This window comes from Tympanuchus pallidicinctus, unplaced genomic scaffold, assembly GCF_026119805.1.
Source record: "Tympanuchus pallidicinctus isolate F22 unplaced genomic scaffold, pur_lepc_1.0 scaffold36, whole genome shotgun sequence".
NCBI lineage: Eukaryota > Metazoa > Chordata > Aves > Galliformes > Phasianidae > Tympanuchus > Tympanuchus pallidicinctus.
The window spans coordinates 1,865,830-1,892,879 of record NW_026294754.1 but is presented as its reverse complement, the minus strand read 5'-3'; the positions used below and the strand labels follow the sequence as shown (position 1 = coordinate 1,892,879).

The window sequence follows — 27,050 nt, the reverse complement described above, 5'->3', positions numbered from 1 at the left end:
ATTTTTCAATACCCTTTGGAGGGTATTTGGCAAAAAAACAACAACAACTACTTTTGCAGATCACAGGGCCTCCAAGAAAGGAGACAGAGATACGTCTTCTCTCCTTGCAGGTCATCACGATGCTCCAAAGCACGTTCTCATCCTGCTTGGTCGCTGGCTCCAGTGCTCCCAGAAATGCCTCCTGTCTTCACATTGCACTCCCCCTCTGCCCACCTGGCTCCTTCAGCAGCAGGAGACACGACGGCCTCCTCCAGTGCCACTGGAGCACTCCGAGGGACATCAAGTCGCCGTGGTGGCTTTGGTGTGGACACGGTGGTGGTGGTTGGGTTTGGTTCATCTGCTGGAGCTGCTGCCATTTACACTAGTGTATCTCTTATTGCTGTGCCAGTCTATTGAATAATGCAACTTTTCTTCGTATATATGTGTAGGTGTGTATGTGTGTGTGGGTGTAGATAAATCAATAGCTAGGTTAAAGTTATTTCTTTTTTTCTTTTTTTTTCTTCTTTACAAGTTCTTTGTTTCTTTCTCTGGGCTCTCTGTCATCCTCAGCTCTGATGTCTGGGCTTGGAAGATGTTCCAGTGACCTGGGTGAGCAGAGATGGACGCTGGTTAGCACTCACCCTCAGTTACTGGGATCAGGAAAGCCCATTTGCCCCCTGCATCACACCCACTGCCCCTGGGGCCACTGCCAGGGCAGCTCATCAGCAGCCCCATGAGCTGGAGGCTTTGTCATCTCACAACTACAATGGGTCTGAGGCCGAGAGATGCTCAGGGGTTTTGGTGTCTCCCATTGGAACACCAGGGGCTGCAGCCAGAGATGACTGCTACCCCTTAACCCTTATCCCATAACCACTGTTCCCTACCACTCATCCTTTGCCCCCATCCTCTATCATCTATCCCCTATCCTCCATCCCCTATCCCTTAAATTCTATCCCTTATCAGCTATCCCTGTTCCCTGTCCTCTGCTCCCTGCTCCCTATCATGTTCCTCTTCCCCACCTCCCCTAATCCCTTATCTCTTATCTCCTATCCACCACCCCCATTCCCCATCCCCATGCCCTATTCCCACCCCCTCTCTCCATGCCTTATCTCTATTTCTTATCTTCTTTCCCTATTCCCTTTTTCTTATTCTCGAGTTGGAACTAGACAGGCTTTAAGGTCCCATCCAACCCAAGCTATTCTATGACCAATGATCCTCTATTCCTTATCCCTTTCCCCTTTCCCACATCCCCCATTCACTCTTGCTTATCCTCATCCTCTATCCTCTTAATCTCACCCTCTTTTCCCCACCCTCCCTCCCTCACCCCATCCCCCATCCCCTATTTCCTTTCCCCTTCTTGCTGCGTTTCTACTCTCAAGCAGAGCTCCACAAGCCTCTCACAATGCAATTAACACCTCAATCAACGACTTTTCCAGGGTTTCCTTGTGAAAACACTCCCTGCAAAGCAAAAGCATCACCCCAAAAACAGGCACTGAGCCCCCCCCAACCCCTCCCACTGTTCCCCTAAAGCATTGCTATGCACCTCAGAGATGCTGGAGGAAGCTCAGCCCTTTTCTGCATCCCTTATAGCTGATTGACCTCCCCACAGTCCCAGTGAGGGGCAGAGACCCCGTTCCAGTGTGGAGCCCAACCTGAGAGCAGAGACTTGAAAATCCCACTGCGCTTGGCCACGAGGTGCTGTCTCAAATGGGCTGAAGGTGAAAACCAACCTTCACCTACACCATCACTGGGTGAACTGCTTCATAATGGGCAGCCAATACCCCGAGCCATGGATGCTGAGCAACGCGGGAATGGCCTCGATCCCAGCCTGACCCATTAAACCCTAATCCAGCCCAGGCAAAGAGGCAGCCAAAGGGAAACAGCGCGGCAGTTTCGTTCTGCACAGGCACGTGTGCACCAGCATTCCTCCTTTTTTTTGTAACATTTACGCACATCCAAGAACATTAAGAATGATTTTCAAAGATATTCCAGAGTTTATTTCTTTCAAATCCCTCGCATAATTTCACTCCCCGCCCCGTCACACCAGACGGATCAGATATAAAAACCAAACAGTTTTACGGGCTTTGGAGGGATCTCGCCTTTGCGTTTCACAAGAGCACGTCCACTTTTAGAAAGCTGGCTGCCCTTTGCAATCCCATAAAGAGAAAATGTGACCACTGACCGAGAGCACGGGGTGGTGGGACCCAGCAGGAGGGGAAGGGGGACAAAGGGGCTCTTTACCTTCATTCGTCCTGGTGATCAGCCTGAAGTTCTGTGCTTCTTGCTTGAATTCCTGCTTGCTGATCTTCTTGGTTTGGATCAAGTGAAATATCCCTGCAGAGAGAAGCATGGGGGCATTGCTGTAGGGCTCAGCGTGGCTTTAGTGCACATCTCCACCCCCTCCTCATGCACACAACCCAAGGATTTAGGCTGTGGGGTCCAACAAAACTCATTGAGAGGTTGGGGTGCCCAGTGTAGGACTGGGAGAAATCTCTTTTCCAAACTGCACTGGAGGAGCTCTGATCTCCAAGAAACCATCACAGGGATGAAGCTGGGATCAATGGGATCCCGGATCCCTCTCCTCTCCACTCGCTCTCCCCACGCCACCCATCCAATGGGGGTCTTTCCCACCTCCTTCTGCCTCCTTTTTATAGACTCATTGAATCATTATGGGTGGTAAAGACTACCGTGCCCAGCCCTGAAGCAGCCAGGACCAAAGTTTTTCCATTCCTTTGCCCCCAGCCCTGTAAATTCTCCAGGACAGGAAACGCACGGCTGACCTCAGATGGATATTTCAGCCCACACCAGCACTGTCCCATTCAGGGGATGCCTGAGTCAGATGTCTGACATGAGAAAACCACACATTTAGCAACGGAAGTGACCTTTCCGTGGGATTAGGGGTCAGGATATTCATCCCTGTATGGAAGCATGATGAAGGGGGCAGCTATGTGGGGCACATCCTCCCCATACCTCTCCCAGCTCCTTCCCACGTGCCCCGCATTGCACTGATGTCTGATGTCGTTTCTCTCTGTTTGGGTAAGAGACCTTCCTGCTTCCCAGCAGCAGTTACACATACGGTGAGCGTGTAACGGATGGGAAGCAGCGTGTGATCCATCCAAATGGGATGTTGTGGAGTGTGGAAAGTTAATACGGGAAGTCTTAATGCATCGGGAGAAATATGAGGCCGGTTGGGCTATTAATAAGCCCTGTAAGTGGGTCGGGAAATGGAGTCCTACCAGTAACAAAAGGAGACGCTGGATGGAGATAATAAAAGTGTTAATGACGCAAGGAAGGCACAAGTGTTCCATAAATCCTTCTCTCTATACTTAGAAAGGAGCAGGAGGGTGTGCTCACAGCCCTGGGGCTGATGAAGCACTTTCCACCAGTAACCAGGAGGTTGTTTTAAACAAGAGCCACAAGAGATAAACATCGTTTAATCGACCGACCTGGATAATTTACACTTGAGAGCCCCCGGAGAGCTGGCTGAGATGTGTGGTCTCTGGATGGTCATTTCTGACACATTCCAGGAGCTGGGGAGCCATGGAGGAACGCGGATGTCGAGTCAGCACTCACAAGGGGATGAGAATAGTCTGCTCTTGCTGCCCATGGAATCATAGAATCATTCAGGTTGGGAAAGATCTCTGAATCATCCAGTCCAACTGTCTACCTACCACCAATATTGCCTGCTGACCATGTCCATGAGTACCTAACCCAGGTCTGTAAGTAATGAAAAGCCAACATGGATGGAGCTGGTGAAGAATGAAGATTGTGGGAGGCAAAGGCTGGGCAATGCCAGCAGATCACAGAATCATAGAATGGCCCAGGTTGGAAGGGAGCTCACGGATCACGAAGCTCCAACCCCCCACCACATTTCACAGCAGCCCAGGCTGCCCAGGGCCCCATCCAACCTGGCCTCCAACACCTCCAGGGATGGACGGGGCATCACAGCCTCTCTGGGCAGCTGTTCCAGCCCCTCACCACTCTCTCTCTAAACAACTTCCCCCTGACATCCAACCTCCAGCTGCCCTCCCTCAACTCCAAACCATTTCCCCTCGTCCTGCTGCCATCTCCCCTTGCACAGAGCTGACTCCCCTCCTGTCTGCAGGCTCCCTTGAGGCACTGCAGGCTGCACTGAGGTCACCCCGCAGCTTCTCTTCTCCATGCTGAACAAGCCCAGCTCCCTCAGCCTGTCTTTGTAGGGAGGTGCTGCAGCCCTCTGCTCATCTCTGTGGCTCCTCTGGACCCTCTCCAACAGCTCCCTGTCTTTCTTGTGCTGGGGGCTCCAGCCCTGGACGCAGTGCTGCAGATGGGGCCTCACAAGAGCAGAGCTGATGGGGACAATCACCTCCCTGTCCCTGCTGGCCACCCCTCTGCTGATGGAGCCCTGATTCCCATTTGCTTTCCTGCCCAACAGACTCTGGCATTGAGGAGGATGAGATGGAGGGAGGTGGTGGGGCTGCCTCTTCTCACCCCTCTTGGTGCTTTATACACCACCTCAAGGCAAAAAAGCAGATAGATTCCAATATCATGGAGTGCAAGGAATGAGCTAACAACCAGACCAAAGGACCAGAAATTGCTAATGTCAAGGAAAGACTGATTAGAGGGTGGAGAAGATGACACGGGCTGGAGATGATGGCATCTTCATATGCATCAGGGGAAAGGAGTCTGCTGTCACCAAACACCCAACCCAGAGAGAATTCAAGGGCAGGAGTGTGATCCACGGGGAGGCTGCATGTTGGGAACAGTTCTCCTTAAAGAAAGGGTTTGTGGCTCTGGAAGAAATTATACAGACCATAGATTTTCTGTGGCAGGAGATCTCCAAGCACACATAACAAGAGAATACACCCAGATGGGAACAGCTGAAGGTCCCAGAGCCACAGATTTTCAGGACAAAACAGGATCTTTGGGTCATTATCTAATCCCAGCCTAGCAGTGTGAAAGTGGCCCTGCACCTCCAAATACAGGAGGCAAAGACAAGCCTCTGAACAGTGCTGGTCTCTTTCTGATTCCATCCACTTTGTCCACACTGCCTGCAAAAGTTCCTTCTCCAAAACATCAGAAAGTCACATTTCAAACCTCCTGAGCCATTCAGACCCCTAAAATTGTGGAGAAGCCCACACTGTGACTTGTGCAGGGGCATCATCAGAAAGGTGGGTAGAGGTTTGGGCTGGGTGTTGCTGTCAGTTTCTCTTCTATTTCGGTGCCTCGAGGAGGAAACCATCCAGCACAGAAATAGAGGAGGCCACGTAGGATGGTAAGCCATACAAAGGTGGATGGACAGGCTCCAGGCGTGACTTGCAGGCTCCCTGCTCCACACACGGTGCTCTGTTGGTAGAGTGATGGACCATGGAGAGGTGGAATCCATATGTGACTGAGCTCATGCTCTTTCCCAATAGTAACACTTTGCTCTGCCAAGCAAAAGAGCTGTGTTGGCCTCGGGGACAAGGGCCTCCCCTGTCCTTGGCTGGCAGGGCTCGGGAGCTCCGTGCAGACATGAAGCTTTTGGCCTCAGAAGGTGGCAAGAAGGTTTGGGTGGTGACCTCTGCCAAGCAGCAAGGAGAGGAAAAGAGGGGGGAGAGGGGGGGCCCAGACAGTGCAGCTCAGCTGTCCTCCAGCTACAAGGTGCCATTGTGAAGGAGGCTTCGCTGTGCTGGGGGAGGATGGAGAGAGGAGGAACGTGGGGGATGGAGGGGGGTGGGTGGGAACATGGCGACAGCCACAGCTCCATCTCTGGAGGCAATTTCTCTGATTAATACACATGCACCCACCCAAAGTGGCTGGGAAGACCACGGAATCACAGAATCGTTAAGGTTGGGAAAGATCTCTCAGATCATCTTGTCCAACCAGCCAACTACCATCAATATTGCCCACTAGGGCAACAAGACTGGGAACAGCCCCAAGAGGGATAAGAACTCCTTTAGGGAGTGAAGTGAGACACCTACACACCTAGGAGAGCAGAATATCTGTTTAAAGGTGTCCAGAAGACACCCAGCTCCATGCTCTGAAGGTCGCTGTGTCCACAGGTAGGGCAGAACTGACCCAAAGTGCCCCAAACTTGGGCACAAGTTTTTGTAAGTATGTCCAACGAAGATTTGAGGCTGGAACATTGTTTTGGGCACCCAGGCCCAGAAGAAACAAGACACAAAGATTCACGAGATCATGCAGCTTGGGTGGTGAGCTGGTCCATGAGAGTGTGGCACAGCTAGACGTACACAGAGAGTGCAAAAGATCAGTGTCATTTGAGAGTCTGTACTGTGCTTTGCTGGAGCGTGAACCAACCAAACATCCCAAACCATGTTTCCAAAAAGCAGGCTGGGGCAGCTCATATTCCCTGCATGCAGCTCGGCAAGCTTTGTTCCCAGCAGTTGGTGGATCAGGAACAAGAAAGGGCAAAAGCAAAAATACAGAATGACTACAATACATATTTTTTTTTTCAGTTTTCCATATGTTTGGCATGAAAGCAGGTGGGTTTTTGAGGAAGAACCTCACAGCCTCTGCCTTGTTTGCCCATGCAGAATCATAGATTCATTCAGGTTGGAAAAGACCTCTAAGATCATCTTGCCCAACCACCAACACCTAGTTCAGCCGTCCAAGATGCTGTGCCACCGGATGGTGTTGCAGCTTCTGGCTGGGTACACTGGGATCAAAAGTGGTTTCCAACACCATGCCTGCATGCAACAACAGCAAAAGAGTGCAGAAAGTGGAAACAGAAAAGCCAGCCTGCTGTCAGCAGGTTTTGACTTCGTGGGCATGGTGGTGATGGGTTGATGGTTGGACTTGGTGATCTCAGTGGTCTTCTCCAGCCTTAATGATTTATGATTGGAAAGCAGCACATGTCCAAGCAGATCTCCATTGCTGGCTGGCTTTGTTGTGGGACTCACCTTTAATCAGCTTCCAGTTATAGATTTCCACCTCTTCCGTGAGCTCCTTCTCTATAGCGACTGTCCTCAGGATCTCCTTGGAGTTCTCGGAGCTCGGTGGCACAAACATGTACACCAGGACGTGGTTGGGGGTCTTGCCACATCTCTCAGTGATGATTTCATCAGTGGGTTTGACTCTGGTTTCTGGGCACAGACAAGAACAGTTCATTAAATAGGGCAAGAGCAACACGAAGGAGGTGGAGGAGGTTCCTGAAAGGCTGGAAGAGAAGGCTCAGACCTGGGGTTGGATCCCAACAGACACAAAGACATCAAGGCTGGAAGCAAAGGGAGGTGTTGATAAAAGGGAATGTTGATAAAGGGTGATCTCGACAAAGGGAGATGCTGACAAAAGGAGATGTTGACAAAGGAAGACGTTGATAAAGGGTCTGTGGAGTTGCCTACCTCCGTAATTTCAACTCCCCTTGGTTTTAGCAGCCCCTATAGCAGCAGTGATGGAGCAGGGCGATTTTCTCCACCTGCATCCCTTCTAACCACCACCTTGGTGCCAACACCATGCAGCAAAGCCCAACCTTCCCATCTCCCTCCCATCCCACAGAAGCAACGTCAGTGAGGCAGAGGGATGAGCCCACAGCACGGGAGCCAGCACCGTGGCTGTGCTGCCTGGGCACAGTGCCCAGCCCAGCCCCACGGGTGGGCTCAGCCCCAAACTGAGCCCCCTCCCCACGCAGAGCTCCTTCGCGTTGGTCCAGGCACGCAGCAATTGGGACAACATCTCCAGGACCCTGTGTGACTTCTCCAACACCCTTGGGTGAAGAAGAGACGCTCATTTCTTGTTGTTGTTGTTGTTGTTGTTTCTGGAGTAATGAAGAATCCCCCACGGTTTTGGAAGGAGATTTATTGCCTTTGGTTGTGGTCCTTGGAACGCAGAGGAGCTCAGCTGAATTTAGCCTTGTTCTCCCCCGTCGTTTTGGATGCTGGAGCTTTTTACACTACTCGAAAGAAAGTTTGGCTATAAATAGAGACCTGGGGTTTATTTTAGTAGGACGGTTATTTTAGGCCTGATTCTGCCCTCCCCATGCTTTCTGGGGTGATCCTGAGCTACTCTTGGCACACACCGGTAGAGAGGGGATGGAAATTTCAATGTAAAGAAGCGCAAAGCAGGGATTTTTCAGCAACAAGTGTTCAATTTTGCAGCCCCAACGAGACCCAGGAGGACAACCAGGTGCCACTACCCTCACTCACCCCTGTCACCACGGGATCTGGGTGCAGAACCTCCATCCCTCACATTTCATCTGCGCCAGGGCTGCTTTTTGCAGCCCCACATCCACAACCAGCAAGGAGCCACATGCTCAAGGAGCCACAAGCTCACAGCTTTACACCAGAGCCACTTGATGGCCAACACGTCAAGGAGGAGAAGTAGGGACCCTTCTGGCCACCACTTCTCCCCACACCAATGGTGGCTGTTTCCCAACCAATGCATTCGCAGCAATTTCCCTTTTGCAAACAGAAAGCAGGCAGCATTTCCCTCCAAGCTACAGCGTACAGAGGAGCAAGAGGAGGACAGGACCATGGAAACTGCCTGGAAAATGACGACGGCAAAACCACCATGCAGTGAAGGAAAGGACAAGCATGTAACTTGGCTGAGCATTGTGTGTGTGTGATTGCTATCTATGAGTACTGGAAAGTCACTTTGGCTGGGTCAGAGTGTTTAACTGGAAATAAATGAAGTCTGAAGAGCAGACAAGAGATCCCAGAAGAGAAAGTTGTAGACTTTAAACCAGAGAGAACTGCTATAATGGGAGTGCAAGACTGGAAAGGATCTGCTCAGTCATCACATCCCATTCCCACCAGGCACCACGTCATAAATCCTGCTCATAAACATATCAGAAATCTTATTAAAACAAGCTGAGATTCTGCCCTTTGCTCCCCAGGGGAGGCTGTCCCAGCACCTCCCTGCTTGGCAGGGGAAAACCTTGAAAATCCCAACTGAGATTGCTGTGCAGTCTATTTGCCCCCATTCCTCAACCTGACAACGTCCCTTGCTTGTTCTGCTGGTGAGACCCGTCCATCAAGTTGTACATCTGAGAAGATGACCCAGCAATTGCCACATCTGCAGGCAGGCTCATGTATCTTTAGCCTCTCTATGGAGAGGTTGTCCGTCATCTGAACATCCAGTACAGAATGATAATGAGAAGAGGTGCAACCTAGAGAACATTCTCCATTGGAAACAGAGAAGATCCGAAGCTATGCCACATTTGTACCAGGTCTGGTGTTGTGGGTACACAGCTTTTCAAAGGCCAGGAAGCAGCTGAGAGACCCCAGATCCACTGCATATGAGAAGAAGACGTCACTTCACCACTTCCCAGCCCCAGGACCAGCCTTGCTCCTCCTGGCTCACACCGATGGCTACATGGCAAACCCTCCCTTTCCAGGGATGGAGACATCAACTCCAGCTCAGCCCAAACCATGGGTGCCACAGCACCTGGACAGTGTCCTTCTGATTTCAAACTGCCACAGTTAATCCACTAAATTTTGTTCCAAAGCCTCAACTGAGGGCTGGAGAGCAGACTGAGCCCTCTCCCCTCCCTGCTTGTCTGAAGACTGTTAGCACGTGGCTCTTCAGGCATCTTTCTCCATTCTACAGCCACTTAACGCATGCAACATTTTGGGATCAGTTTCCTCATCTCAGTTCAGTCCAAGACAGACTTACATCACTGTGTTCTGCAGAACTCACCTGGCATGAATTCAGTGATGTGAAACCCTATACATCCTTATGCCCAGGGCTTTAAACTGAAGCTTGAGGAAGGAAATGGAGGACAGCTGCAGGAGCAGGTAGGATCTCACATACCTGGACATATTTTACAGCACTTCCCATCTACTTTTTCCGGAGAGTCACACGGATACTCCTTGGGGCATGTGATCTTCTGGCAGTCCTGGACACCATCCCTGCAGGTGCACAGGATGCAGGGCAGGAGCCCATAGAGCCGGAAGACGGGGTGCCACACTTCTCCATGGGAGTAGGTCTTCCCATTGTAAACACAGGCTGGAGGAGAGAGAAAAGCGATGCCAGTAGGAATAAATCCTCCTTCTCTCCATACATCCAAGGCCTGCTGGAGCTCAACAGGTTTCAACATCTCACAAACGAGTGGCCCTGCAGCCTTGAGGAGCACAACCCTACATCCATGAGGACTGTGGCCCTACACAGTGAGCGTGGCCCCGTGGCGTTGAGGATCATGACCTACCAACAAACCTACCTGCAGAGTGACGTGGGGACATCACAGCCTCCCCAACCAGGAGGTGCCATGGGACATGGGGACCAGGCTGCAGAAGGTGGAGGCTGCTGGGGTCAAGTAGGGTTATGGGGCAGCTGTGGGCAGGAGCTCACCTGTCTCCTGACTTCTATGAGCCCAGGGTCCCTCCAAGGCCTCCACCAGCACCAAGCACAGTGAAGAGTGCCACCTGCTGACTTTTGCATGCAAATTTTTGGAGGTCCCAGAAATTTCCTCCAGGGCTTCATCTCCAAAGACTGGAGAGAGCCTTTGTGGAAGCATGGTACTGGGAGAGTCCCCAAGAGGAGAAGGGACCCCTCTCCTCCCTTTTGGCTCCATGCAGTTTCCTCCCCATCTTTGCCTTCCAGGAGGAAGCCAATGGCACCACGATGGACCCATCACACTGAAGGCAGTTGCAGGAGGGAACCCCCTGTCCCTCTGCAGCAGAAAGACCATAGAAGGATCATGTGAGATCTTTCAACTGAACACCTCCCTTCCTAGGACCCAGATCTCCAAAACATCCCAAAGTTTGGCCTTCCTCCAGCCCAGAGGTTGGAGATTCATATAGAAAAGGGATTGTGATCCCAGGGTCAGGGCCACCAGGGCCACCAGGGCTGAGACAGCTGTGTGAGTGAGCAAGTTGGGGGTCATTGTTGGAAAGCTGCTTTTGAAACAGCTTCTCTTGAACCCAGAGTCCTGGAGAAGGCAATTTAGGAGACACAGAGACCACCTGGCCCCTCCCCTTACCTTTCTTGTGCTTCTCTTTCAAAACGATCTTCACGGTGGTGCCACCTCCCCCCTTGGGTTTGAAGCTCCTGGGGATGAACTCCAGCGAGGAACTGAGCACGGTGGATGCGGTGGCTCCAGGTGGCTTTCTGTTCATTGCTTCCCCCAAGCACTGGTCTTGTGAGTGCCTCTGGGAACAGTCAGAGAAAACAAGGGGACTCAGACCCAGGTGGTTTGGTTGTTCTCACTCCATGCTGCAAAAAGCCACAGAACGGGAAGGTTCAGAGACTGCAGGGATGAGCAATGAGCAGGAGCCATCCCAGTGCCATTAAATATGTCTAAGGAGTGACGAGCAGTTAGTCCCAGTGCCCCTCATTGCTGTCCTCTGTAGGGCTGCATGTGGGTCACCTTCTCTCATTGTGGCAGCATCAACACAATACCTACATCCAAGGTTATACCCTCATGGTGTCCTACACTGTCATTTGGGGTCCTACACTGGTAGGGAAATGGGCAACTGAGGCCTGGCATCTGTATGATGGAACCATAAGGATCGGAGAGGTGAGCATGGGCTGTATCCTGCCCTCTCACCTGCCTGGTACCAGGAACATTGTCAGCTGGCAGGAATAAAATCCCTGGAATATCCCAAGAGCAAAGTGCTGGGACAAGACATGCAGCACAAAGGGTCTCCTTGTGTCTATTTTGGAGGTTTTATAGGTGGTGGAGGTGTGACGCTGGCGTTTCACCCAGCAGTATGGAAAAGGGAAGGGCCAGGAGCTGTAAGTGACCTACTCCCAAAGAGTTGGCATGGGCTGCCCAGCCTCGAAATGTCACCGTGAATGAACTCTGAGCAGCCAGGGAGTCACTTTTTCCTTGCTGGGGCTGCTGATACAAACAGCCTGGGGAAAGCATGCTCATGGCCAGCTCCAGTGTTGGAGGTACGAACGGGAGGAGGACACCCTTGAGCTTGGGGGGAAGAGTAAAACCCAACATCTGAAGCAAAAGCTCTCAAAGATAGATTTGGGCCACCCGACTCCATGGGTAGGGGCCACGTATGACTGTCAGTCTCATATGAATTTCTCTGTTCAACTCCTTCACCCATTTTAACCCACTGGCCAATCAAGAGAAGTACCCAAGTTTTCCAGTTCCCACAGGTCTTCTGCTCTTCCAGGACAGCAGAGATGTTCCAGAGGAGAGGACAAGAGTCCTAACAGCTCAGTCTATGCTGAGAGCCCTCACCTAAAGCCAACTCCCAAGCAGGACTCAGCTGCAAACCAAGTGTCCGTGGTTCTACTGCCCACAAAGCTGGGTCATTTCTTGTAAAGCTTATAGCCAAGGGCAAATAGCTTTCTTTGAGATGTTTAATGGGGCCTGTGTTAGAAGAAACAAACTGAGTTTTAAAATGTAAATGTCACGTACAACACCTCTGTTTAACTGCAGGGGTTCCTCTTCCGAAGACTTCTCATAGGAGCCATCTGCAAGCAAAAAACATGGTCCAGTGAAATACTGCAGAGATGGATGAGGATTTGTTCACTGGGGTCCAGATGACTGAAAGCAGCTCTCTGCAGGGTGCTGAACTGCCTGTGAGCTCTTGGAAGAGCAGAACTTTGCAAAATGGGATTCACATCACCCAAAGCAAATGGGAGCACGGCTTGCCTGTGTCACAGCCCAAAAATCCAAAGCAAATGGGAGCATAGCTGGTCTGTGTCACACCCCAAAAACCCAAAGCAAATGGGAACAGGACTTGTCTGCGTCACACCCCAAAAACTCTTTTATCCCCACTGACAGCTAACAAGAGCTCAGCTCTGAGAAAGGCAGGACCTTGCGTACTGCTGAGGTTAGGTGGCATAGAAACACCCTAGAGATTAAGTACAAGGTGGTGGAGATGGTGTGGCATTAAAAATAAACCCTTTGGGGCTATTGGGGCATTTCAGATGAAGTGCTGAGTCAATGACGTGCCTCAAGTGCAAGGGCAGCTCTGGTGGTGCCCACAGCTCTGTGAATTCTGCTTGTTTGGTGTCCCACAACCAACTCCACCTGGACCAGGCTCTGGTTTTCCCAAGGCATACAGTGGCTGCAAAGGACTTTAACACGTCTGGCCCTCATTTAAGGCTTTCTGTAGGACATGAGCTCTTCTAAAAGGATGCTGTCCCAGAGCAAAACATCACACTCTGTTCAGAGCAATCTCTTTGCTTGTGGTGAGGTCACCAAAGCCTTACAGATGCCACCAAACCAAGCACCAAAAACTCAACCAAGGCCATGCTGCACTGAGGTGGAAAAGGACTCTTTCCCAGGCCCTGGTCATTCTGGAAACTCTCCTAGTGAAACAGCATGCACCACTCTTAATACATGGCCAATTAAACTACATCCATCCTAGTGGGCAAGTGATCTGGAGGATGTTGTCTTCTGTTCAGGTCACATCCCTTGCATGATGCAGCAGGGGTGGGACAAAGTGCATGGCCAGTGTATGGGCTGTAGGGGGGTTGGACACAACTAAGTGCTAGAGAGGTAGCATAGGAGGAAAAAAAGGAACTCTTGTCTTTTCTTTCCTGGTGTGACTCAGACATAGCAAGTGGCCTAAATTACAAGCTGGACTTCCAAAACCCTGCTGAAGTTCCTTGAAATAGTTGCTGTCAGGTAGTGGCAATCCTGCACCCATAGTCCTTGCTCAGGAGCAGCTCCTCTTACCTTTGCAGACCTGGCAGCAGGAATCTGGCACGGTTAGGGGATTGGAGCACAGCAGCTCTGGGCAGGTCACCAAGCCACAGTAAATCTGGCCTTCCTAAGAGAGAAGAGCAAAAAAATATATATATTGTCAGCATTGCCAATGTCCAGACAGAGCTATGAGCACCCAGTGTTGGGGTGCCAACACTTCTGATTGTAGATCTGGCATAAATCATCAGCACCCCAGAGTACCATCCTCAAGTATCACTAATCACTCAGTGATTGAACGCTGAAAATCTGCTCCCACCACTCTTCAACTTGCAGGACATGGCATGGTGGCCCTTTTCTAGCAAAGCTGGATCCCACTGCCAACCCCCATGCTCACAAGTGGAGGGGGTGGGTGAGGATAGGTAATGCTCTGATCTGAGACATCATTAGAGCTATCAGAACTGGAACAGCCACCACAGATCTGTGAACTCTGCATAGCACCAGCTTAGATTGGCACGAGAACCTGTTTTCTAATACAACCCAGGATGAGGACCTGCTGGAAAGGGGAATCGCAATGCTGAGCCCAGAGCCTGCTCTATCTCACAGCTCTGCCCTCTCTCTCATTCAATAACTCCAGAACAGAGCACACAAAGATACTGGACCAAGAGCAACGGATGGATGGTCCGATGTGGGCCTTCCTGACTTGGTGGCTGGTTTGGAAAAACAATGAAAAGCTGAAAACCGTGGAGTAAAGGCCAGTGTTGATGCTTGTGCACCCCAGTCCTACACTGCTCAATGGAATTGCAACCATTTGCTGCAGGGACGAGTTTTTGCTGCTTTGCAGGATTGAAAAAGATATCAGCAGCCCAGAAGCAGCCAGATCCCACCAGCAAGGCTCTCTTCTCCATGCTGCAGTGTTCTCCAAAGCATCACCAAGCTCTTGGTCAATGGAAAACAAGTTAATCCAGAAAACCAAATCACAGCAGCATCCCTGACCATCCAAAGCCAAGAGACAGTGCAGGGGACACAGAGAGGAGGCTGGAGGTCTGGTGGATCACATGGAGATCACAAACCAAAGCCTTCAGGAACATCCAATGGGGTCCAGACCTACAGGGAGAAGGATCAGGCTATAGGGGCATGCTCTTCCTTCTTCTGACCAGCAGGTCACAGCCAGGGCCTGCCCTGGGTGAGAGAGAACACGTCATACGAAGCAGGGTTTGAGCCAGAGGCTCTGGTCTCAGGATGCTTTTCGAAGCTGTTTCCACCAGCTGTTCACGCAGCTGTTCTAACAGCTGAGATCAGACTGCAAGACCCCACCACTGCAGGGCTCCACGGTCATCCTTTTATTTTCTGCTTTGTATCCAAGGCATTATCCTACCCAACAAACAGCTGGAGTGAGATCCAGTGCCTCCAAGAGCGATAGCCAGGTCTGTGTGTCCCCACATCTGGTGATGGTGGGGTCAGACAGCACATGGGGTCAGACTGAGGGCTCCTTCCTCAGCATTTGTCCCCATCAGAGAGTGGTCTAGCATCCAGCAAGGGTTGGTAAGAGAGGAACAAGCCCTAAAAGCTGTTTAATTTCTAAAAGTATGAGCTATTGCTCTTGCCACCTGGTTCCAAGTTTAGCCAAAGACCAAGGGCTAAGAGCAGGTATGCCAGATATCAAAGCTAACCCACCACTCAGCAGTAGCCACCAGGTGCATGCTCTTGGCACGATGGAGTGATGTGGGGTGGAATTGCTCCCCCCTCTTTCTTTCCTGGTCAACATTAGCTTAATTCTTTGCTGCAAGCAGAACACAGAGCAGTGGAGCCTGGCATCCCCCAGAGCTGTGTGTGACAGCTCGTGAAAGCCATGTCTGTGCCCGCTTCTTTTTGATGGCATTATCCAAGTCCAGCAACACCACTCCTAAGCTCCCTTCCTCAAGAAGGAGGAACCCCCCCCATTCATCTCCTAACACTCAGCTCCTGGCTCGTGCAGCCCCATGCTCTGTACACATTCACCATCACCTCTGGCCAGGCTGCTTTGTGCCATCCCAAGAGAAGTTTGCCACTTTTCAGTGGGTTTTTGTAGGATTCCAGCCTGTAGAAAAGGGCAGAGTGGAGCAAGCCCTGTCTCAGGACATCACTGGAGGGATTCCTCTCTGGTGAGGCAGAGAGGTGGTAGGTAAACAGCTCTGCAATGAATGCCTCCAGTCTATCTGCCATCACCTCCAGGATGAGCTCCACCACACAGGGCAGAAGCTCTTCCTAGAGGCACAATACCCCAACACCAGTGGTTGGGAGACACTAAATCATATCTGGAGTTCAACTCTGCTCCACTCCAGGCTCTTCATCCCAATAATTCCTGAGGCCCAAGAGCTGGCACCTCATGTCCATGTAACCTTGCAGGCAAGACGAGCTCTCCCAATCCATTTTGCAACAAACTTCATCTATTTTGCAGCAAATTCACATGCAGAAAGGCTTCTGGCTCTCCTTTTCCAAAGAATCAAGGAATCGTTAAGGTTGGGAAGACCACTAAAATCATCAAGTGCAATTGTCAACCCATCCCCACTGTGCTCATTCATAGAATCATAGAACCATCATGGTTGCAAAATACCTCTAAGATCCTCAAGCCTAACCTCCACCTACTCTCAATATAACCACTAACCACATCCCTCAGTGCCACATCTCCATGGCTCTGGAACAGGGACAGAGACCCCACCACTTCCCTGCACAGCCTGCACCAATGCATCACCACTCTTTTGGAGAAGAAATTTTTCTTAATATCCAACCTGAGATGTCTTGAGACATCTCAGTGGGGCAGGTGAGATAGCTGAATGCTATCCTCTGGGACAAAGCTTTGCCCGCTGTGCACCCTAAGGAACCTTAGCCTAGGACAGGTCCATGGATTTCCATCAACCAAGAGACGTGACCAGATGTTCAGACTGATTTTCCCAGATTGCTCCTGCAAAGCTTTTTGACACTGCAGGATAATTGCAGAGCCCAAGCCCTCCCAACCCAAGGGCTCATCGCTGGCTTACAGAGCAGCTACACTGCACACACTGGTTGGGCTGGCGGCTGGGGAAGAGCTCACTGGTGGTGAACATCTCTCCTTGCTGGTACGTTGTCCCATTGTACTGGCAGGATCTGACAGGTGCTCGGAGACCAGAAGGGGAATTTGGCTCTGAAAGGGAGGAGAAGAAGAGCAGAGAGGTGAGAGCCAGCCCCCCGCCAGCTTGGGTGCTCAAACTGATTTCCCCCCCAGCCCAACCCAGAGAACAAGGAGCTTTGAGACATCATAGTTATTATGAAGAAGTGGTCAGGGCAGGGCACAGCTTGTGAGGACTCAGGTGCCTGAAAGCTTTTGGAGAGTGGAATTGCCCTGACTGCAATGAGCTTGCCACAAAGGTTTAACCTGGACGGATGTTGTTCATTTTTAGCTAATTACCCTTGGGAGAAGCTATTTGCATAGAATCATAATTTGTGTTGGAAGAGACCTTTAAAGGTCATCCGGTCCCACTCCCCATCAAGGAGCAGGGACAAGCACAGCTCAGAGCCTGGAGCTTTTCATCTGACTCTGGCTGATGGTAGAGATCATCACATCCAAGAAAGGAAAAAGATTTTTAAAAACCATGCAAGATCTTCAAAAAAATTCTTCCTCCTGTAGCCAGCACTTTCTCTAGTCAAATGATCTGCTTCATGTGCTGACTTCAGACTTGTCACTGATCTGTGATCTGATGTTTTGCCCCTACAAGGCTCCTTAGGCTGGGGGGGAGCTGGAGAAAGCAATTTGTTAAAGGGTCCTTTTACAAAAAAGTGACATTTTTGTGCGGGCTAGAGCAATGCCATCAGCCTGAGCTGCCATTGCTGCCATGACCTCAAGACCAAACCCAGAACCACTGTGCAGCTCCTCAAGCACTCAGGCGATGACAACGAATCTATGTCCAAAAAACAGCTGTAAGCAAGCCTGTGACTCAGTTTCTCTGCTTCCTTCCTATGAAAACCAGAGGGTACAAGGAGCTTTTGTGTCCCTGGCACAGCACGGGCATGGAGGCCACAGGGAGTGATCCACCCTCTAAAATCAGTCCAATCATCAACCCATCAGAGCCATGTCTACACCCAGAGTCATAGAACCACAGATGGTTAAGGTTGGCAAAGACCTCCAAGACCCCCAAATCACACCCACCGTGCCCACTGATCAGGTCCCTCAGTGCCACATCCCCATGGCTCTTGAACACCTCCAAGGACAGTGACTCCATCACCTCCCTGGGCAGCCTGTGCCAGTGCTTTATCACTCTTTCAGCAAATAGCTTTTTGTTTATATCCAACCAGAACATCCCCTGGTGCAACAAAAGGCCATTACCTCTCCTAAAATTCCCCTTTGCTCCTGTCATTCCCTCCCCATGGGATGGCCCCGTACCGAGACACCGTGGGCAGCACTGCTGGGGGTCCGTGACGGGGCTGGCACATTGCAGAGCAGGGCACTGGATCCGATAGCACCTCGTGTTGCCATTCTGGGGAGAGACAAGAGCGATCCTTTCAGCTACACATCTATCCCCCAAGGAAAGAAAGAGCTTCCCAAAGCTGCCCCTTTCTTGGAGTTCTTCTAGGGGAAGAGGCTGTTGCATGATAGCCCCTTTAGCACGACAGATGGTGCTGGTGGAACTCAGCCAACCGAGGCTTCACAGATTCATAGAATATCCCAAGTTGGAAGGGACCCACAAGGTTCATCGATCCAGCTCCTGGCTCGCCATCCTCAGCTCAGGCTCGCTGCCAGTTCATGATTTCCTCTATCATCACTAATGATCACCCATGGTCCCAGTGCAGCCTTGAGCCACCTCCACCCACAGCCCACCAATGCTGCCGAGACGGCTCCCTCACAAGGTCAACCCAACATCTGTGAGGGATATGGGGATTTATCAAAAGCAAATATGCTAATCTAGTGGAAAGCATCTTCTCTTGTCAAATTAGACACCAGAACCAACTGGGAATGCCCTGGTTGCCACCTCTTAGGGCAATGCATGTGGGACATACCTCAGAGCAGCTGCAGCGGATGCAGTACATCAACCCCTGCGGCTCCAGGTAGGGGTGCCAGCTCTCACCTGGGCTGTACTTCTTGCCATTGAAGTCGCAGAACATATCTGGCCCTGAAAGCCAATGGGGAGAGACTACGTGAGAGAAGGAATGGCCCTCAGGAGAGCTCTCCTTCCTCTGTGATGATCAGAGCAAGGAGGGATCAGTGGCTTCGTGCCATCACCCATGAGTAGCTGACAGTCACACCCCATCCACCCAACCCCAAGGTGAAGACATTCATCAAAACCATTTTTTAACTATAAAGGGTTTCTTTATGCTGACGAGGAACAGAATGTATGTTGTTGAGGCATAAAATAGTACTGTACTTCTAGAACAAGTCAGAATAAACCCTCATTTGAAGGCCGGCAGGTGTTTGCAGGTTGACACAATGAGATGGAGTTTCCCCCAGGAAAACCAGAAGGGCTGTGAGTGGTGGGGAAGAGAGGAGAGTCTGAGTTTGGGAGAGAAGAAGAAAGGAAAAGGGAATAAGAAGAAATGAGAAATGAAGAATAGAAAATGGAAAAACGGAAAAAAGGGTAAATAAAAAATACATTTTGGAGTGGAAAAGACATTTGGGAGTTGAAAAGCGTTTTGAAGGAAAGCTTTTGCTCTCTGTAAGAGAGATTTGAAAGATCCCTTGACAAACACATCAGCGCAGGGAGGATGGTGCAGTCTTGCCCAGTCCCACCAGTTAAAGTCCCCTTGGCTTCACTGGGCTTCAGGCATCACTGGTTGGGATGGTGTTGGTTGAACCAGTCTCTTCCTTTATGGGGCTGTCCGTGGGAACAGCAAGTTCACCACTGAGACATCTCCACCCATTCCTCACTCTTGCTGGTAGAAAAGCTGTGGCTCTGCACAAAGGATGATCCCAAACATGACATCAACCTTTCCCTGCCAGTCTCTGCATGAGAAATATATACTTGTTGCCCCAGAGGGTCAGCAAGCCCAAGGGGCTCTTACAAAAAGGACATTTGTGTGAAAAGACAATGCTCAACTCACCATAAAAAGCCAGCAATTTTAACATGTCCCAACTTTAAATGGAAATATTTGGGAGATGCTGAAAAACCACAGGCTGACCAAGTCAAAACTTCACCCCAAAAGCCACAATTCACAATTTTTCCATTCCTCTCTGATCCTACCATCATGAGAAGAACCAGACTCCAGCTTCTGAACTGGAGGCTTCCATCCCAGAAATGATGCAGCCCTCCCTCTGCCAGGATGGGTCCAACCATGCCATGGCACAGGGACGCGAGGTGTCAGACACCATCAGGGCAGGAGATACCCTTGGGAGATCCCTTCTCACCCCAGATTCCAGCAGGTCCCTAGCAGATCTCCTCCAGCTCCAACTCTTTGCTTGCACACCCTCGGGAGGATGAGGACCAGCATGCAGCAGGACTTGTGGGTCCATACCCCCCAACAACAACCCAATTCAGCCATCCTTAATGCCCGCATCAAACAGCCCCACCTGGCCCTACAGAACTGAGCCAGACCTACATTAAAACAGACCCCATAACTTCGCTGCAGCCCGGTGGCTGCCCCTGCTATCCCATGACGTGTCCCCAAACAGCTGGAGGGAAGCACCAGTGCTTCTGTTGTGAATAAGCACATGCCTGACCACGCATGTTATTAGTGCTGTAAGTGCTTACGGCCCCACTAAAACTGGAGGTGATTTAAAAGATTATGTCATTGAGGGGATTTGAGGTAGTTTGGGTGATGACGTGGCTGAGATGTTTACATTCCCTGAAGCATTTACAGGCCTTTAAAATCTTACAGAGCCCTAGGGGAGAGGGCAGAGGGGGGCGGCTGTTTGCAGGGGCATGGCACCCAGCTCCTGCCACCAGTACTGGAGTTGCCACCTCCTCATTGCAAGTTCTCCCAGCAAGCAGGCAGCATTCCTAGGAATACACTGTGGTGGGCTGCCACCCCTTCTGCCAGCTCCTGAGCATCCTCAGGATGAGCCCAATGGGTGCTCTGCCACTGCCAACTTCTAGCTCCTCGTTGAGTTCATAGAATCATAGACTCATTAAGGTTGGAAAAAACCTCTGAAATCATCACATCCAGCCCCAAACCATCCTACAACACCCACTGACCACGTCCCTAAATGTCACATCCCCATGATTCTGGAACACCTCCAGGAAAGGTGATTCCCCCCTCCCTGGGCAGCCTGTGCCAGTGCCTCACTGCTCTTACAGAGAAGGATTTTTTCCCTAATATTCAACCTGAACCTTACAGCAATGTGAGGCCATTCCCATCATGAGATTCTCCAGGTTGTTTCTTCAAAGGCAGGGGAAGGGAAGCAGAGAGGAGAGGAGGGGAGAAGGAAGGGAGGAGGGAGGAGGGAAGTAGGAGAGGGAAAGTGAAGGTAGGGGTGAGGAAGGGAAGGGAAGGGAAGGGAAGGGAAGGGAAGGGAAGGGAAGGGAAGGGAAGGGAAGGGAAGGGAAGGGAAGGGAAGGGAAGGGAAGGGAAGGGAAGGGAAGGGAAGGGAAGGGAAGGGAAGGGAAGGGAAGGGAAGGGAAGGGAAGGGAAGGGAAGGGAAGGGAAGGGAAGGGAAGGGAAGGGAAGGGAAGGGAAGGGAAGGGAAGGGAAGGGAAGGGAAGGGAAGGGAAGGGAAGGGAAGGGAAGGGAAGGGAAGGGAAGGGAAGGGAAGGGAAGGGAAGGGAAGGGAAGGGAAGGGAAGGGAAGGGAAGGGAAGGGAAGGGAAGGGAAGGGAAGGGAAGGGAACCAACAACTCATCATCAAAAGGATGAGAAAATGACTTCATTTCTCCCTGCTCGCAGTATCTTCATGAATTATGCTGAGGGTGAAGAAATCAAGTTGCCTGCATGTGACACAGCCCCGCTCGGCTTGCAGGCTCCCATGCCAGTTGGCTGCTTCGTCCAAACATTTAATCACTCGCTTTTCACAAGTGGAGACCTGGTTTGGGTCCAGCCCTCGAAAGCAGCCTGATTCATGTCTGCAGAAGGCCTGCTGGTAAAATGAGAGCCGAGTGGCAGCGCCGGGCAGCAGCAGACGCTTGTCGGCATCTCAGCAGCGCTATGCCGCGTAGTTGGCAAGAGACGTATGCCTATTTGGTTAAAAGCAAGCTGGGATGGATGGAAGGAGGAGGCTTAAAAGCTGGAGGCTCTGGATCATTTTTTCCCATGCCAGGCTAATAATTTCATTTTCAGAGGTTGACGTTTGGATATCTTCCCAATTCGCTGTGAGTGAAAAGCCATTTGTGGCAGTAAATTGCTCCCGTGCCTTTCAGTCTCCTTATTTATTGCATCTACGGCAATAGCACGCTCACAAAAGTCATCTTGTTTTACTTCTCATGTTCCAAGGAGGGCTCTTGAGCTGCAGAGCACTTTCAAGGCTGCAGCATCAGAATCCAAAGCCACTACTTTGCTTTTCTTCCCAAAGCGGGACTCCACGATGACAGAGCAGAGGACCAGAGCCCAGCCTGGCCCACGCCACCCCAACACAATCACAGTTTGAAGCTTGCTCCTCACTCACATGACCCTGTGTGACCTGAATATGAGGAGCAGAGGTGCAAAGAGGTGAGCTCCCCATTCCCAAACCTTCCAAGATCAGCTCCCATTTGACCACTTTCTTATCAAACACAGGAGCCCTCCTTGTAAGATCCTTCTCTTCTGCACACTGTTATGAGTTGTGTGCATCCCTGACCTTTTGCCATGGCTCCAATACTTTCTTGGGTGAACACCATCTGCTTAAATCCAATCACTAACTGCCCCAACAAGGGCCATGGCCCAGCCCAACTCACAGCCAAACCAATCTGGCACAGGCTGTCCCCAAACAGTGCCCAGGCATTTGGCAAAGCCCAGGTAGGCACTGGCCAACACCATGCTGGGGAGCGTGCCAGGAGCACGACTCTGACACCCCTGGTCAACACTTGAGGCTCTGCCCAGGGCTTATTGACTTTAATTATCATTAATTATCTTCAGTTATCATTAATTATCATGAATAGCATCCTGAGCAGCAAGGGCAGCATGTGACATGAGACGGATGGGGTGTAAGGTAAGCAAGGGCTGTTGTAAAGAAGAGAGTGATCACTGGCCAAGACAGGGACAAAAAGGACATAGAAGCATCAGCCTGTCCTCCTTCCCCCTTCTCTCTTCCCTTTCCTCTTCCCTTCCTTCTCCCCTCTCCTCCTCTTTGCTTCCTACCCCTCTGCCTTTGGAGATACAACCTGGAGAATCTCATGATGGGAATGGCAAAGCCTGGGTGGTTAGATTTAAGCACCAGAAGATTTAAGCACCAGATGAGGCTATTGAGGTTCTGAGATGCTGCGTGAACCCACTGGAGCAGCATCTTCATGACGTGATCCAGAAACACCAGCCTGAGGTGATAAACTCAACAGGATGGAGAAATCCCTTCTCTTCTGCCTTCAGTGACCACTGAAAGTCCTTCAACCTGAGAAAATCCCACTGCTGGGGAGCAGAGATGTCATCCCACATCCTCACGTCCCAGTAAGAGACCACAAACCAAAGGGAGCCCACACTGATACCCCTCAGCCTCCCTTAATGGATGCGCAAGACCCTTATGGACCATCAGTCCAGCTGATGTTGGTCATTCCATCCCTGGACATCTCCTGGACTTGTTCAAGTTCCCTCAGGACAGCATGTCCTTGGGACCTGTCCCTTGAAGCTCTCCCATCCCCTTTGCACTGCCCATGTGAGCCAGTTCTCTGCATCCCCTCCACAATGGCCTGGAGGGACATGGATGTCCCCAGGGGTTTCTCAATGCACTGTGACTTATCCTGCTGCCTCAGTGCTCTTCCATGGCTGAGCCAAGGGGTGAAGCAGTCTGTTAGCAGGAAACACTGAAAACTATCAAATCTGAACACTACCAATATCCCACTTTCTGCTGTCAAAACATCCTTTGCTTGTCTGTAGCCATGATATTTCTCTGTGGACACGGGGACTGAATCTCAGTGATGCAAGCCACATGCATACAACATACACACACATTGCGAGCGTGCAAACCCCTGCTCCTAAACTGAGGCAGACATGTGAAGAGGGTCCCAGTTGATCATGGGAGTCGTAAAGCTGCTTTTCCATCATTGCTTGAATAGCTCTAGCCTTCACATAGCCATCCCCAGCATGGGTTCACACTGTAAAGCCTGAACCATGGCCAGAAAGGGACTAAAGCACCCACAAGACCCAAAAGCACAGAAAACTAGGGTAAAACCAGCCCAGTGCCTGGGAGTTTCCCTCTGGATACCAAGGGATCCCATAATGAAAGGTAAATGGGGCTCCATCCACTGCTCCTGGGGCTCAGGGATGAGGGACATTAGACACCCCAGAAAGGACACTAGTGAGACATCCTGCATCTTCCAGCAAAGACACGATGCTGTGCTTCACGCTCCAATCCCAGCCTGGGATTTCCCCAAAACCCCACAACCCACATTGCTCCCCTCCAGTTCTGCCCCACATCCCAGCCACACTCTTGGCTATTTCAGAGATCAGGCACCTGCAACCAGCACCATGCCAGGCACTGGGGGTGTTTATGCAAACCAGTTTTCAAGTTTTAAGAGCAGCCATAAATAAAGTGTAAAAAGCCCTGTCTGCTGTAGAAAGTGCAGGCGCTCCCTTGACAGCCTGGTATTTATGAAGGGGTTAGAATGCAGCAAAGGGACTGAGTAAAGCACACTGGGCCCTTGACATGTTGCACCTGAACCGCTCTACTCATGTCCAGATCAATTCCCACGCGTTCGCCTTACTCAGCTCTGGGCTGGGCATTTATTCTTGGAATTATAGGAGCTGGGAAATCCCCACAGTACCACAAATGCAGCTTCACAGCTCATCCCTGGAGCCCCAGGAGCAGCGGATGGAGCCCCATTTACCTCCACTCCTCCCCAGAGGGATGCGCAGCCCTCACCTCTCCCTTACCGTGGCAGCCAGAAGGATTTGTGCTTTTTGTCCTGGTTCTTCCCATCCTGGAGCACACGGACCCTCACAGCACAGGAGTTTAAAGCAGGACAGGCAGAGCCCCTTCCTCCAGAAGCCACGCTGTAAACCAATGGAACAACAGCTCCCGAGCTCCTGGGGAAAAGCCCTGCTCTCTCCAGAGATGCTGCTGTTTAAGTCCTCCAGCCAACACGCCGTTGCGTTAAGCTCTTGTGCTGGATTGCTCACAGAGGACGGGCTGCAGCATTCAGCCCAGTAACCTGTGCCTCCAATATTTTTCCAGTTGAGAGTGTAAATCCCCTAAAATAGCCTGTTTCTATGGGCAAATTCTTCTTTTCTGACTTGCCATTGAAGCCCGAGCGTTTCTGCTTCTCACTTATTTTTAGCCAAGACACACTGTAGGTCTCTTGTCTGATGAGCCTGCTTGGAGCTAATTTATTCCTGCATTCATTTGTCCTAAGGGCTTGGCCTCGAGCAAGATGTGGGGCAGTGAGTGGCAGAGTGAATGGTGTCACCAAACCCCCTGTCCTTAGCTGTGCGGCACCTGGAGCCCTTTGCACCATACTATGCAGTGGGCTCCAATCCTGTCCCCAAAACACACCTGGATCCTCTTGGGATCGAGGGCTATTGGCCGGGTATTTTTGCTCACACTGTCCCAAATCATTGACTTGTGCCCAATTTAGGGGCTCTGCCAGCACCAGTGGGTGCCTCCGCCTCACCCAGCATCAATGACACCCTCTGGGGATGTCTCCATCCCTCTCCTAATGTGGGTACCACAGTTAGCAGAGCATCAGACCCACATCCATGTGCAATATCAGATGCTGTGGGCTGAGCTCAGCGCTGTCAATAAACCCAGGGAAGGGAAAAGAGCCAAACTCACCTGGATTTATGCTCTCCAGGGCTGCACACAGCGTTGGGAAGCAGAGATTGGCAATCTCACTATGTTTTGCCACGCACTCCTCATTCACATCCTGACCCCCAGCCCTCCCAACCCCTGGCACAAGCAACCCAGCGCTCATGCTTTGGGTTTGTGCTCCAGGAGGAAGATTCTTTGCTGGAGTCTAACGCAGCTCTGGCACCAAGCAGGTGATAAATCATTCCAGTGCAGCCACCAGCCCAGTGGAATTTCAATAGATTAAAGGGGAGAGTAAACATAGGGTCATGATGGGTCCTAATCGTGCCGTCCCAGTGCCTCTCCCAAGCCAAACACAGCTCCTGGGTACCTTCAAGATGCTGAGCAGACCTAAGCACGTGCAGAACTTCCCTTCCCCATCCCACTCTGGGAGCAGGAGCAGGAGAGAGCAAGGGATGAGTGAGGAGTAAAGTCCCCAGCTTTGCTTTGGGGGGAGTCATTTCCCCCAGTCTGCTCATTCCTCCACCCATTCTCAGACGAACCCAGGTGGGATGGGATCTGTGCAGGCAACAAAGGCAACAGTTCAGCTCCTTATCCTGTGCAATATCAAGCCCAAAGGAAGGGACTTTGAACTTACAGTCTATCGCCAAAAAGAGCTGGGGCCAGCAGCAGGTGGAGGGGCCACGGCCACATCCCCTCCGCCGGGTTTGGGAGCCCAGCCTGGCCCATCTTGCCCACCTCCCACGTTCCCAGCCCCGCCCTCAAAGCCCTCCGCTCCATCTCGGGGCGCAGACCCCCCCCAGATGGGGAAACTGAGGCGCGGAGGGGAGCAGAAGCTCAGCCCCCTACTTACGAGCCCGTGCTCGGCTCTCGGAGGCGAAGAGCAGCAGCAGACACCGGAGGAGGAAAGCGAGGGGACCCGCGCCGGGGAGCATCTCAGCCCGGCGGTCGGTGCCCGGGGAGCTTCGGTCCCTGTTCTCGGTGGGTGCTGTGCTGTCACAGCCCGGCTGCTGCGGTGTGGCTAACCGATGTCCCGGTGCTGCTCCCCGGTGCCGGTGCTCGGGGCTGTCCCGGTGTCAATGCTGGGGATGCCCAGATGGAAAGGTGATGCCCGGAGCACAGCGATGTCTCGGTATCGGTGATCGGAGGGTCTCGGTAGTGCCGGTATTTTGGGGATCCCGGTGCCGGTGCCCGATGGTACCGATGCCCGTGGAGGTCCCGGTGGTGCCGGTGCCCGTCGGGGTTCGCCTCTCTCCGATCAAAGGCGCCTCCTTTAGGGAGAGCGAAGAGTTTGTTTGTTGGTATTAAAGGCGGAGGTCTCGGGGGGGGGAGGTAGGAGGGGGGAGGACAGGAGGAGGGGGTGAGATCCGCAGGACGGCTTTTTTTTATTATTATTAGATTCCCCCCCCCTTCCTTTTTTTTTTTTAGGGGTGTTTTAGGAAATTCCTTGGCGGCGGAGGGCGGAGGGGGTGGGGGGGGTGCGGAGCCACACGCTTAACCCCTGCATCCCTGCTGCCAGCTCCGAGCCCAGAGCGGGGCTGAACCCCCCCCTGCCTCATCAGCCCCATTGCTGTGGGGTCCGTGCACGGAGCTGGGCTGCGTGGAGCCTCCCTGCTCCGTATAAAGCCCATTGGAGTGGGGTCCATGCTAACAGTGGAGCTGCAGCCCCCTCTCCTGGGGCCTAACCGTAACCTTAACCCTAACTATAACCCTAACCCTGATCCCAACCCTAAAC

The 27,050-nt window shown here is 51.6% G+C and overlaps 1 protein-coding gene across 1 annotated transcript; it reads right to left on the bottom strand.

Moving 5' to 3' along the window:
* Positions 1 to 475: 475 nt before the first annotated feature.
* CHRDL2 (chordin like 2) lies at positions 476 to 26,457 on the bottom strand. Its single transcript, XM_052699332.1, has 11 exons — positions 26,169 to 26,457; positions 18,518 to 18,630; positions 17,904 to 17,997; positions 16,525 to 16,667; positions 13,541 to 13,634; positions 12,272 to 12,327; positions 10,877 to 11,045; positions 9,709 to 9,903; positions 6,861 to 7,043; positions 2,221 to 2,313; positions 476 to 584 (listed from the first exon to the last, which is right to left on the bottom strand). The coding sequence occupies exons 1-11, from the start codon at positions 26,248 to 26,250 to the stop codon at positions 505 to 507; spliced, it is 1,302 nt and encodes a 433-aa protein (XP_052555292.1). The 5' UTR covers positions 26,251 to 26,457; the 3' UTR covers positions 476 to 504.
* Between the last annotated feature and the right edge of the window lie 593 nt (positions 26,458 to 27,050).

Coding starts and splice junctions, on each gene's coding strand:
- CHRDL2 (XM_052699332.1), bottom strand. CDS start 26,250: ATGCTCCCCGGCGCGGGTCCCCTCGCTTTCCTCCTCCGGTGTCTGCTG. Junction 16,668..17,903: donor GTGCTGCCCACGGTGTCTCG/GTACGGGGCCAT, acceptor CCTCCCTTTCAG/AGCCAAATTCCCCTTCTGGT. Junction 13,635..16,524: donor GTGTGCAGTGTAGCTGCTCT/GTAAGCCAGCGA, acceptor CTTCTCTCTTAG/GAAGGCCAGATTTACTGTGG.